The following is a 13,209-nucleotide window of genomic DNA, read 5'->3' as shown; positions in this document are numbered from 1 at the left end:
GTTAATTATAAATCTTAATTTATTAAATTACAGTGACAATATTAGTAGTATAAAAAAATCATAAGACAATTTTTCTATACAATAAAATTTTGAACTCTTGTTCTAAAAATTATTTTCATTGCCCAATATTTTTGCCGTAATATAAAAAATTAACTCAATTTTTAAAAAATCTTGGCCTTATTGACGGTAAATAATTAAACAGCTGATAATTTTTTATCTAAAACAGTAATATATATTTATTCTTAACAGGATATTGTACAAATTAGGCCTTTAAATGGGCTGATCTAAACGGTATAAATATCGAAAATTAAAAATAATTAAAACTACACCTAAAGTATCACTTAGCAATAACAACAATCCTAGGAATAATTTTTTTATTACAGTTAAAAACCAAAGCCGGTTGTTAAATCAGCGTGTCCTCGTCTTGGGGCTGGAAGACCATCAAAAGAGAGTGTTGAGAAGCGGTGCGCTGTCTAGAACTCAGAAGAGCTGCCTTCTCACCTCCTGGATTGTTGCCGTTGAGAGAGTCGTCGGGAGAGCTGCCGTCGAAGGCCATGTTGGTGGTGGTGCTGCTGGTGGAGGGCTCATTCAAGTCCGGAGAAGCTAGAGTAGGTGGGTGGGCCTCCCGGCCCTCCATCGTCACCAGCTGGATGCTGTAGGACTCGCGGTAGCCCGACGTGCTCGAGGTGTCCTCGTCGTAAGACACGTCCGAAGCTGGGTGCAGAAGATTTACTGGCGCGGGCGATAGGTTCATTGTTGGGAGACGTTCCAGGTCTCCGGGGCGCACGGAATAGCTCCTGCGCGTGCGCACTGGCTCTGTTACTGATAAAGTGACGCTACCGTCTGATGTCGCTGCTGACGCTGGCGGCGTTTGGGAGGTTGGCACTACTGGTTGAGGCTCTTGTTCTAGTTTTAAGTGAGGGATCTAGAAATATTTATAAATATATAAATTAAAGATTGAGATTTTAGTTCCTGGTTTAAAGATATTTTAAAGAAGTTTAAGATATTTTTAAAGGTTTTAAGAAGTTTTAAGTTACTCAATTTTTATAGAGAAAATTAATTAATTTAGAAATTTTAAAATTGCACTGTACTTTCTTAAGTATTGAAGTTTTTAAAGATATAAGTTCATCTTGATGTTACACTCATCGAGAGCTTTCATTTGAGTACCCACATGCATTTTTGATATATTTTTCATATATATATATATATATATATATATATATATATATATATAAAATATATGAAAAATTGATGTGGGTATTCAAATTAAAGATCTTGATGAATGTAACATCGAGATAAGCTTATATCTTTAAAAATGTCAGTAATTAAGGAATGATCTTGTATCTTGAGAACTATTGACATTTTTAAAGATATAAGCTCATTTTGATGTTACACTCATCGAGACCTTTCATTTGAATACCCACATCAATTTTTCATATATTTATATATATGTATTAGGGTGGCCCAAAAAAACCGACTATTTTTTTTTCTTAGTCTCGAGTGAAAAAATGTTAGTTTTTGATGTTTTAAGAGCCCTCACCAAAGGATAGCTTAAAAAAAAATTTTTAAGGTCACTCCAAATTTTTTAAAATTTCAAAAATCGTCAAAAATCGAATTTTTTTTTTTTTTAATTTTTTTTTCTCGTTACGGTATAATTTTATAGACCAAAAAAAATAAGTTTCTGATAATTTCAGTTCAAAATTTAAATTTTGAAAGGTCGCTCATAATTTTTTTTTTTTTTCTTTAATTAGTCATATCGCTGACTTTAACTGTTGGAAGTGGTACGTTGGGGTCTTTTTGGTTTGTAAAAATCTTAACCTACGCGGCAAGGTCAAATCTCAACCAAGCTGGTTTCTAAGACCAGCTTGGGATTCGAACCCACGCCTGGCAGTTGATTAAATAAAATTATTAAATTAAAAAAAAATTATATTTTCTATGTTGTGCTTGATTTTTAGTTCATCTCGTGATGTATTTTTATCGATTATGGTAATAAATAAAAAAAAAAAAAATGCATGGAATTTTAATTTGAATAGTAAAACGTCGCTCGAAAAAATCTAAACTAATGCACTAATAAATTGAAAAAAATTATGAGCAACCTTTTAAAATTTTAACTTTGAACTGAAATTTTCAGAAAATTATTTTTTTTTTAGTTTATAAAATTATACCGTAACGAGAAAAAAAATTAGAAAAACGGTTGACCCTGAAGGCCATCCCTGCAACTTCCCGCTAATTCCATACTTAGGCGCTTAAAATTGCACCAATGACGTTTTTGAGCTCTTCGAGCTCAAAATATACAATTTATGGGTTATTTTGAGCTCTCCAAGCTCAAAGAGATTGCTTTCCTATGCTTTTGAGCTCTTCGAGCTCAAAAGTCTGATAGGGATTTGATGACACTATTTTTTGAATTTTTAAACCGCAATAACTTTTGAATGAATAAACCGATTTTCACGCGGTTGGCAGCATTCAACGCAGTTTTTCAAGCCTCACAAAGAATCTTAAATTTTGAATTGATCGCGCTAGGAATTTTGGAGTTATTCCGAAATAACACTTTTTTCGGTTTTCTTTCGTTCACGATATCTCTCGAACGAACCAACCGATTTTGACCGGACTGGTGGCGATCGACGTGGTTTTTTGAGGTTAAGAGCTGATTAGTTTTTGGAATTGAACCATCAAGCCGTTTAAAAGTTATTCCAAAAAAACCACATTTGAAAAAAATTTTTTTTTCAGTTTTTTGAAGATTTCTCAAAATCTATTGAACTGAATCGGTCCAAATAGTTTTCAAAATCTAAGTTTGGTCAAGCCCTTTCGAATGGCACCAACCGAGATGAAGTCGGTCAAGCCGTTCAAAAGTTATAAGCGGTTCACATACTTTCACACACACACACACACATACACACACACACACACACACAGGGCGGACGCACTAGAAAAGCAAAAATCATGGAGAAAGGCTGGGCCAGTCTACCGTCTGAGTGCCTTAAGAGTAGCAAGTGCCTTCCGCACAATATCTATGGAAGCAGTGTGTGTCATCTCCGGAACTTTGCCTCTCAGAGTCTTAGCTGAGGAAAGACGGATCCTTTACCAACGAAAGAAGTCGACCACACTAAGCGCTGAGGAGCTTGGAACAGAAGAGCGGCAGAGGAGCATAAGTAGATGGCAACTACAGTGGGATGCCACAGTGAAGGGTAGGTGGACGCATCGTCTCATACCAAGGATCAACGTTTGGCTGAACCGGAGTCACGGTGAGGTCAACTATTATCTTACACAGATGTTATCAGGACACGGCTGTTTCCGGGCGTATCTCCACCGCTTCAAGCATGATGATTCCCCGGAGTGCCCGTCCTGCTCAGGAGTCAATGAAGATGCAGAGCACGTTTTCTTTGAGTGCCCACGTTTTTACCCACAGCGAGATGAGCTGGAGAATATCCTGAAGAGGAAAATCCAACCAGAGACAATAGTAGCAGCAATGCTGTCATCAGAAGCTGTCTGGAACGCTACCAACACGTTTGCAACAGAAGTCCTTAAAGACTTGCGTTCCACCGAAAGAAAAAGAGCAAATAGCAGAAGATAGAAGGAAGGTAGTTAACACCTTAGCCACCAGAAGGAAGAGCAGTAGCTAGATCCTCCCTTCACGAAGTAATGCCTGACGGCGGTTTCCATGAGGGATTAGAGGAAAGAAGGAAAAGGGGTTTAGGGTTTAGTGGGTAGGGGCGTTAGTGTCGAGTTTTAGTATGACGCTGCGTCGAGTCGCCACATATCCAGGCCAAACAGCTATGCCTAGAATCCGTAAAAAGGATTCCCCCACCCTAAAAACACACACACACACACACACACACACACACACACACACACACACACACACACACACACACACACACACATACAGATACCGTGACAACCTCGCGGGGATAGTCAGGGAAGCTTCCTGTGACCTTCAAACGTCGAGATCTGATGAAAACTCGGTTTTTGCAAAACGGGGTGAAAATAACTTCCCGATTTTTGAAAATCTTCGATTTTCGTAGCGGGAAGTTAAAAATTAAAAAAAAAAAGTTCGATTTTTAAAGATTTTTGAAATTTTAAAAAATTTGGAGTGACCTCTTAAAAATTTTTTTTTGAACTGTCTTCTGGAGAGGGCTCTTAAAACATCAAAAACTAACATTTTTTCACTCGAGACTCAAAAAAAAAAAATAGTCAGTTTTTTTGGGCCACCCTAATATGTATATATGAAAATGCATGTGGGTACTCGAGTGAAAGGTCTCGATGAGTGTAATGTCAAAATGAGCTTATATCTTTAAAAATATCAATAATTAATAAATGAACTTGTATCTTGAGAATTATTGACATTTTTAAAGATATAAGCTCATCCTGATGATATACTTATCGAGACCTTTCATTTGAGTACCCACATCAATTTTTCATATATTTTATATATATATATATATATATATATATATATATATATATATATATATATATATATATATATATATATATATATATATATATCAAAAAGGCATGTGGGTACTCAAATGAAAGCTCTTGATGAGTGTGACATCGAGATGAGCTTATAACTTCAAAATCGTCAATGTTTAAAAAAGTACGGTTACAATTATTTCTATAACTTTCATTGAACTTAAAAAAAAATTAAATAACTTGCAAGTTCTCTATTAATAATAAAAAATTAAACTAACTTCAATATGAGTCCGTCGACTTTTTCTTAACCGAAAAGTCTTTTTGCTTTGGCCCATCGAACGCTGCAATCGTGGCTTGTCTTGTCGGGATTCCCCGGAACTGTCTTCTATCGGGCTGTTTGGGCTCAGTTGACTCGTCACCGTTTCTCCTGGTCGTTTAAATAAAATTACACAAATTAATAATTACTTTTTATAAGTTACAATCTAATTACTGGACTACCGAAGCTTATTTTTAGTTTAGTATATTAAAAATGAAAAAGTTACCTCTCAACACAGACCATGCTGACATTTAACGATCAAAGCAAAAATATAATAAAAATAACAATAACAATAGTAACAATAGTGGTGATAATAATGTGGATGATAAATGTTGACAAATGAAAATTACCTGAAGCGCGTCTAAATTCTACAGAAGGTATTGCAAAGCTCAGTCGTTTGGCTTTTTGATGAGTAAACAACGGATGAAGCAGATGATGCTTACGTTCATCAATTTTATCTGAAACATGCGACAATCACAGCAAATATCTAGAGAAGCACACAAATTCATTACAACACATCTAAAGTGAAGGTAACTGACATTTAAAATTATTATCAAAATAATTGACAGCTATCAGCTGACTTCAGTATTATTAAATATTAAGACACTGAAGTTAACTTACATTAAAAATTGCTTATTAATTTTATAAAAAATAAATTTTTATTATAAAAAATTCAATAAAAAAATTTAGCACGTAATAATTATATAAGAATTATTAGTGAAAATATTTTTAAAGAATTTATTTTAAAAATTAAAATAATTGACAGCTATCAGCTGACTTCAGTATCATTAAATATGAAGACACTGAAGTTAGCTGAAAAATGTTTTTTAATAATTTTATAACAATTAAATTATTACTAAAAAAAAATCAAGTGAAAATTAAAAAAAAAAAAACAATTTTTAAAATGACTGTTTTTATTTTGATAAAATTAAAAAAAAAATGGCGTCAGTCAACTGACTTCAGTATCATTAAATAAAGACACTAAATTCAGTTAACTTAAGTTAACTAAAAAAAAATTTTTTTTAATTTTAAAAAATTGAATTATGATTAAAAACTTTAATTAAAAAATTCAACAAGTGAAAATTAAAAAAAGAATTTTAAAAAATACTTTGTTTTATTTTTATAATATAAAACCATAATGGCGACTGTCAGCTGATTTCAGTATAGTTAAATAAAGACACAAGTTAATTGAGAAAAATTTTTTTTTCTAATTTTATAAGAATTATATTTTTATTTAAAAAATTTAAGTGAAAATTAAAGAAACAATTTTTAAAATGACTTTTTTTATTTTTGTAAAATAAAAAAAAAATGGCGGTTGTCAGCTGACTTCAGTATAATTAAATAAAGTCACTGAAGTTAATTGAAAAAAAAATTTTTTTTAATTTAATAATAATTAAATTATTATTAAAAAAATTTAATAAAAAAATTCAACAACTGAATATTAAAAAAAACAATTTTTAAAATGACTTTTTTTATTTTTATAAAATAAAAACAAAATGGCGACTGTCAGCTGACTTCAGTATCGTTAAATAAAAACAAAGAAGTTAATTAAAAAAATTTTTTTTTAATTTTATAAAAATTAAATTATTAAAAAAATTCAACAAGTGAAAATTAAAAAAAAACAATTTTTGAAATTACTTTTTTTATTTTTATAAAATAAAAAAAAATGGCGGCTGTCAGCTAACTTCAGTATCATTAAATAAAAACAAAGAAGTTAATTAAAAAAAATTTTTTTTTTAATTTATAACGATTAAATTATTATTAAAAAAATTTAATAAAAAAATTCAACAAGTGAAAATTAGAATAAATAATTTTTAAAATAACTTTTTTTATTTTTATAAAAAAAAAAATGGCGATTGTCAGCTGACTTCAGTATCATCATCATTAAATAAAGACACTAAAGTTAATTGACAAAACTTTTTTAATAATTTTTTAACAATTAAATTATTATTAAAAAATTTAACAAGTGAAAATTAAAAAAACATTTTTTTTTATTTTTATAAAATAAAAAAAAAATAATTTTTAAAATTACTTTTTTTATTTTTATAAAATAAAAACAAAATGGCGATTGTCAGCTGACTTCAGTACCATTAAATAAAAACAAAGAAGTTAATTAAAAAAAATTTTTTTTTAATTTTATAACAATTAAATTATTATTAAAAAAATTCAACAAGTGAAAATTAATAAAAGAAAATTACATTATTATTTTTATTAAATTAAAAAAAAAACAATTTTTAAAATTACTTTTTTTATTTTTATAAAATAAAAACAAAATGGGGATTGTCAGCTGACTTCAGTATCATTAAATAAAGACACTAAAATTAAATGAAAATTAAGTTAGCCGACATTTTTAATTTTTTGATTTTTTTTTAATAATTAATTACAAAAAAATAAAAAAAAATTTTCACTTGTGAAAAACTTCAAAAACTGTAAGTGTAATTTTTTTTAAATATTTTTTTGTTTTAATTTAATTATTAAAAACAAATCAAAAAATTAAAAATGTCGGCTAACTTTAGTATTATTAAAATTAATTGACAAAAATTTTCTTAATAATTTTTTAACAATGAAATTATTATTTAAAAAATTAAAAAACAATTTTTAACAATACTTTTTTCTATTTTTATAAAATAAAAAAAAATGGCGGTTGTCAGTTACTTCAGTACAATAAAAAGTGAGGTTATGAACATGAGTATGCACAAAAATTGATCAGCTGTCAAAATAATAGCGCTGTAAAAATTAACAAGTGCTGAAAAAAAGCATCAAAATATTATCATTAAAAATAAAAATAGAAACAGAAAGACAATAAGCAATTACACAGTTAACAGTTATGTAGTATGTGCGTATTGAGTCTATGCAACAAGAGAAAGTAGGGGTACCAACTGTTGGACATTACCATTGTCTAAAATACTGCTAGTACGAATAACTCGTTGGTGTTCATTTTAATACTCTTAAATAAATAAATAAATGTGATATATAATAAATGTCACAAATAATTGTGGTAATTGACAGATTAATAGACAGGTGTTTTTATTTATATTTAAGTAGTAATAATAATTAAAAATAAATAAAAAAATATTTATGAAGAAAAGGAGTGAATGGAAGATAGTGGAGAAGGCTCGTTGCTTAACCAGTTAAAATAAGCTGAGGACACACAAGGAACACAGATTAAGTAAGTTTATTAATAATTAAATAAATTAGTATTAAAAAATAATTTTAATAAAAATAATTCTGATTTTATCGAGCTGCTTACCTTTGGTCCCTAGCTAGCATTGGAAGCAATTCAATTATCAGTTGATTTTAATTTTATTTATCAGTATAAATCATTTATTTTATTAATTAAAGGCAGTGCTCTTGACAATGGCTCGTTCCAACTGTGGTAAATTCTTTTATTTTTTATTCTTATTTATTAATTAAACGAAGATTTGACAGTTTCTTTAGAATTGTTAATCTCAAAATGGCTTTCACACTTTTTGATTGTTTGTTAGAGGCAGGTATGAAAATAAAATTAGCGACATTTGGAGATTTTTGATTTTTTTACTACTCGATGAGTGTAACATCGAAATGAGTTTATATCTTAAAAAAATTTCATTAATTAAGAAATGACATTGTATATTTTGTCAACTAATGATATTTTTAAAGAGATATGTTAACCCTGTCATTACACTCATCGAGACCTTTCATTTGAGTACCCACATCAATTTTTCATATATTTCATATATTTATATATATATATGTATATATAAAAAATATATAAAAAATGCATGTGGGTACTCAAATGGAAGCTCTCGATAAAGTATAACATCATGATGAGCTTATATCTTTCAAATCGTCAATATTCTAGAAAATACAGTGCAATGTAACAAGAATCATTCTTTAATAACGCAAAATTTTATTAAATTAAAAAAATGTAAAAATTTTTTGATGTCAGCTAATTAAATTTTCATCCGGCTATTTTTATTACCTCAAATTTTTACCAAAAAAAAAATAAATAAAAAACTTATCTGAATATTTTCTAAAAAAATAACACACATACTTGTCATTAAAACAAATGGTGGGCAAAAAAACCAGCACTTAACATTTAAAAACCATCATCAATTATAAATAACCAGATCATTGTATAAAACAATAATCTTAACTTATTTAAAAAAAATAAAATAAAATAAAATAAATAAATACCTGTCGGCTCGTTGGGTAGATTTTCGTCAGACTTAACCTGATTAGCATTATCAGGAGCATGAGTGTCCTTAAGAGTAGAGGACCCACCACTGGAGACCGATCCTAGGACCGACAATTTGAGATACGGAGCAGTCAAGGTGACAACCCCATCAATGTTTCTTCTCATGGCTTTGTTTTTTGTGTAAATGATAATGAAAGTAAAAAAAGGGTGGCTAATGACAGCGAATGCCTTGGAGTGGGCAAAGTGATTCGTGGATGTGTTGTTCATGATTCATTTTATTTATTTTATTAATTAAATAATTAATAATGATTTTACCTCTGGTGGCGCCGTTCGGAGCGGAGCCTTGGCTGGGCATTGAAGACCGAGCGCTTCCGGAGTTAAGCGACTGCTGGATCGAGTGGAGAGTTGTTGAATGGGAACCTGGAGTTTCTGCAGGAGTTCTATTGATGTGGGCTTTGGAAGCTAGGTCGCCGCTCCACAGGTCGTTAAGGAGAGACGGGCGCTGGGTTCGCGGCTGACCGTCGGCATTTGGAGCTCCTGGGTGCATGTCTACCACGCTTCTCTTTGGCTCTGGTTGCATTTCGTCTGTTTAAATAACAAATTAATTAATTAATTAGTTAATTAATTAGTTAGTTAGTTAATTAATTAATTAATTAGTTAATTAAATACTTAGTTAATTAAATAATTAGTTAATTAGTTAATTAAATAATTAATTAATTAGTTAATTAAATAATTAATTAATTAGTTAGTTAATTAATTAATTTATGGAAAAGATTGTTGCATTTTCGAAATATATAAATAATTAATATTGGGCTTAAAAAAAAAGTTTTGAAACAAAAGTTCAAAATTTAATTTTATAAAAAAAAATTCATGATTTTTTTACAACTAATTAAATATTTTCACTAGAATTTTAAGAATTGAAATTCATAATTAATAATTTAATTTTTTGGTAATTATCAAAATTTTAATTTTGAAATTAAGGCTTTTTGATTGGTCCTAAAAGAAAATTATAAGACATTTTTTTTTTTTAATTAAATTTTGAACATTTTTTTTTCTCTAAATATTTTTTTATACGATCAATATTTTTGCCGTAATATCAAAAGTTAAGGTTCATAATTAATAATTCAATTTTTTGGTAATTAAATGAATTTTAATTTTGAAATTATGGCTTTCTTATTGGTCCTAGGAGAAGATTGTAAAAGACATTTTTTTTAAAAAAATTTAATTTTGAACAACTTTTCTTATGATTTTTCTATACTATACAATATAATATTTTCACTGTAATTAAAAAAAAAATAAAGATTCACCATAAATAATTCAAGTTTTTCGGTAATTATTTTGGAAAATTTTAATTTTGAAATTATAGCTTTCTGATTAGTCCTAAGAAAAAATCATAAGAGATATTTTTTTTATAAAATTTAATTTTGAACAACTTTAGTTTCAAATAATTTTTTATACGACCAATAATTTTGCCCTATTGTCAAAAATTAAGATTCATAAAAAATAATTTAATTTTTTGGTGAAAAAAGGACTTACCAAATTTACGATCTTCAATTTCTTCCTTCATATCTCGTAACTCGTGAAGTAAGTCTCCAAGAAGTGTTCCCCGGGATTTAGGATAGGCTAGAGTATCACCGTTGATTTTTCCACGAATTATTGTTTGCATATTGCGCTCATGCTCTGAAATTGGAGGCTGGCCAATTTTGTGGACGATGAACGGGAGCATTTGGATGTAGAGAGCCGTTCGGTGGGTCACTACAAACTCAAGGAAATTCCAGAGGTGGATTGACGCTTCGTTTCTTTTGTTAAGTAGTCTCATTGTTCGGAGGATTTTTGTCCATTCGGTTTTTAATTCAGTCTCAAAGCAGATTATCATTATTTTTAGTGCTGAAATTATTAATTAGCTTTTAGAAAATTATAGAGCTTAAAGCTAGAAAAACGCATAAAAATAATTTAATTTTTGTCCACTTTTTTTGAGTTTTTCGAATTTTTTAAAAATCGTAAATATTTAAATTTGGAGATAAGGATAGCTTATGCGATAGAGAAGCTTATAAAAGAAGATTTACACCAAATTTCAAGTAATTAGGTTCAGTAGAACTTGAGAAAACGTGGGTATCATTTAAAAAAGAAAAAATTTCAAGAAAAATGCGTTTAAGGACGTTCCAAGAAAAAACCGTTTTTTGAAATTTTTAATACTTATACTCATAAGTATCTTCTATCCGCAGAAATTTTTTTAAATAGTCTTTGCGGCATTAAATTTTGAAATATTAGAATTTAAAATTTGAACACTGAAAAAAAAAAAATCAACTTGATTCGAGAGAAAAATTCTTTAATCAAGTAAAATTTCCTTCAATCAAGAAAAATTAATTAGTTTAAAAATTTTTCTACTCAAATCAAGAAGATTAAGTATTTTTTATCAAAAATAACATAAAAGCGCGATATTCATTTTTAATACAATAATTTTATAAAAAAAGTTACGAAAAAAAAAACCGTCTAGTAGACAAATTTAATTTATTATAAAAAGGATATTTATAATAAATTAAAATTAATTAATAAAAACTGTATGCAAAAAAAAAATGACGAATCAAGTCAATAATTTTAAAGAATTTCATTTTCTCGATTTGAGTAGAAAAATTTTTAAACTAATAAATTTTCCATACTCTGAGTAAATTTTACTTGATTCAAGAATTTTTGGTTATGATTCAAGATAATAAAACTCTTAAAAATTATTTTTTTGGTTCAGAATTTTTTCTCTTGATTCAAGTTAATTTTTTTTTCCAGTGTATAAAAAATATCAAAAGTAAAATACTTACCCAAAAAAGCAACTTGATATAAAGACATGGACAATTTAGTAGAAATTTTAGTATCTCTTGCAGCAAAAGTAAGACTTCCTGCCCTCATATCAGTAGTAGCTTTCAAATTCTGCATAGCCATGGGCATAGTTTTAGTCCCGGTGGGCCACAAAGTGTTCAAAACAGCAATCAAAGCGAAGCTAAGATCCGCCGGGCGTAATTTCGGAACATCTTTGCGGCCGGTTCCAACCCTCAAAAAAAGAGGAATCAAAAGATTGAGTAACATATTCTCCGTGCGTGTTTGAGAAGCAAACATAGTCGAGCCTCCACAGACATTTTCTAAAGAGTATCCATCCCCTAGAGAGATGACGTGCAAGGCGATCAGCCTCAGAACCGTCGAGCAAAAGTGCTGAGGCGGAATCTTGCTCATCAGAGCCGCTGAGGCTCCGGATGTCACTTCTACTAGGCCGGTGTCGCCGACTATCAGAGCTTGACAGGTGCTCAGCAGGGTTTTAAAATATTGAAAGTGCGCGATGTAAGGGTACCGAGATAGAGTCTCGTAAATTCCTTTCAATAAATCGCTGGCAGCTTCCCAGTCTGTGTTGCGACGGACTGAAGCCTTTTTGTAGATTTTGCTGAAGGTTTTGTCAAGTCGGCGCAGAATTATTGTTAAAGCAGGACGCATGTCGTCGTTTGACCACTCTGTTGATGGGAGAACGTCGTTCATGTACCTTCTTAGCCCTCGGCAGCCCATCGTTTCGGGGTCATATGGCGCTACCTTCAGCAAACTGTGTGCTACATCTGCTAAGCGCTGGGGAAATAATAATTTTAGTTATTATTAATTAGGCACTAGAAATATTATTATCTTGTGAACTATTGACATTTTTAAAGATATAAGCTCATCTTGATGTTACACTCATCAAAAGCTTTCATTTGAGTACCCACATTAATTTCTCATATATTTATATAGATTATATATATGTATATATGAAAAGTATATCAAAAATGCATGTGAGTACTCAAATGAAAGCGCTTGATGAGTGTAACATCAGGATGAGCTTATGTCTTTAAAATGTCAGTAATTAAGAAATGACCTCGTGTCTTGAGAACTATTGACATTTTTAAAGATATAAGCTCACTCCGACGTTACTCTCATCGAGACCTTTCATTTGAGTACCCACATCAATTTTTCATATATTTTATATATTTATGTATATTATATATATGTATATATGAAAAATATATCAAAAAGGCATGTGGGTACTTAAATTCAAGCGCTTCATGAGTGTAACATCAAGATGAGCTTATTATCTTATTATCTATATTATCTTCAAAAAGGTTAAAATTTAAAGAAATACAGTGCAATTTAATAAAAGTCATTATTTAATAAAGCAAAATTTTATTAATTTATAGTTCACAAGTCACAGCAGTCACATAGTGACTGCAAGGTTGCTAGTATTAATTATTTTAAATCTAGTAAAAAGTAATTTTTTACTTATTTTTTTTAATTT

The 13,209-nt window shown here is 29.5% G+C and overlaps 1 protein-coding gene across 21 annotated transcripts in view; it reads right to left on the bottom strand.

The window, feature by feature from the left end:
• Window positions 1–219: 219 nt before the first annotated feature.
• LOC123263822 (protein unc-80 homolog) overlaps window positions 220–13,209 on the bottom strand; it is a 47,078-nt gene continuing 34,088 nt past the window's right edge. For 8 of the 21 annotated variants that reach the window (XM_044726814.1, XM_044726819.1, XM_044726815.1 and 5 more), the window contains 8 exons: window positions 11,720–12,509; window positions 10,443–10,793; window positions 9,222–9,491; window positions 8,906–9,073; window positions 5,080–5,187; window positions 4,956–4,973; window positions 4,692–4,840; window positions 220–925 (listed from right to left, as the gene is read on the bottom strand). In XM_044726814.1, the coding sequence (XP_044582749.1) occupies window positions 404–925; window positions 4,692–4,840; window positions 4,956–4,973; window positions 5,080–5,187; window positions 8,906–9,073; window positions 9,222–9,491; window positions 10,443–10,793; window positions 11,720–12,509 (2,376 nt within the window). In that variant the 3' untranslated portion in view covers window positions 220–403. Of the gene's footprint in view, window positions 926–4,691; window positions 4,841–4,955; window positions 4,974–5,079; window positions 5,188–7,979; window positions 7,993–8,905; window positions 9,074–9,102; window positions 9,135–9,221; window positions 9,492–10,442; window positions 10,794–11,719; window positions 12,510–13,209 lie in introns of those variants that run through there. The other 13 variants (XM_044726816.1, XM_044726835.1, XM_044726818.1 and 10 more) reach the window with 12 other exon arrangements.

Source organism: Cotesia glomerata, linkage group LG4 (genome assembly GCF_020080835.1).
Source record: "Cotesia glomerata isolate CgM1 linkage group LG4, MPM_Cglom_v2.3, whole genome shotgun sequence".
Classification (NCBI taxonomy): domain Eukaryota; kingdom Metazoa; phylum Arthropoda; class Insecta; order Hymenoptera; family Braconidae; genus Cotesia; species Cotesia glomerata.
This window is presented reverse-complemented; position numbering and strand designations above follow the sequence as displayed.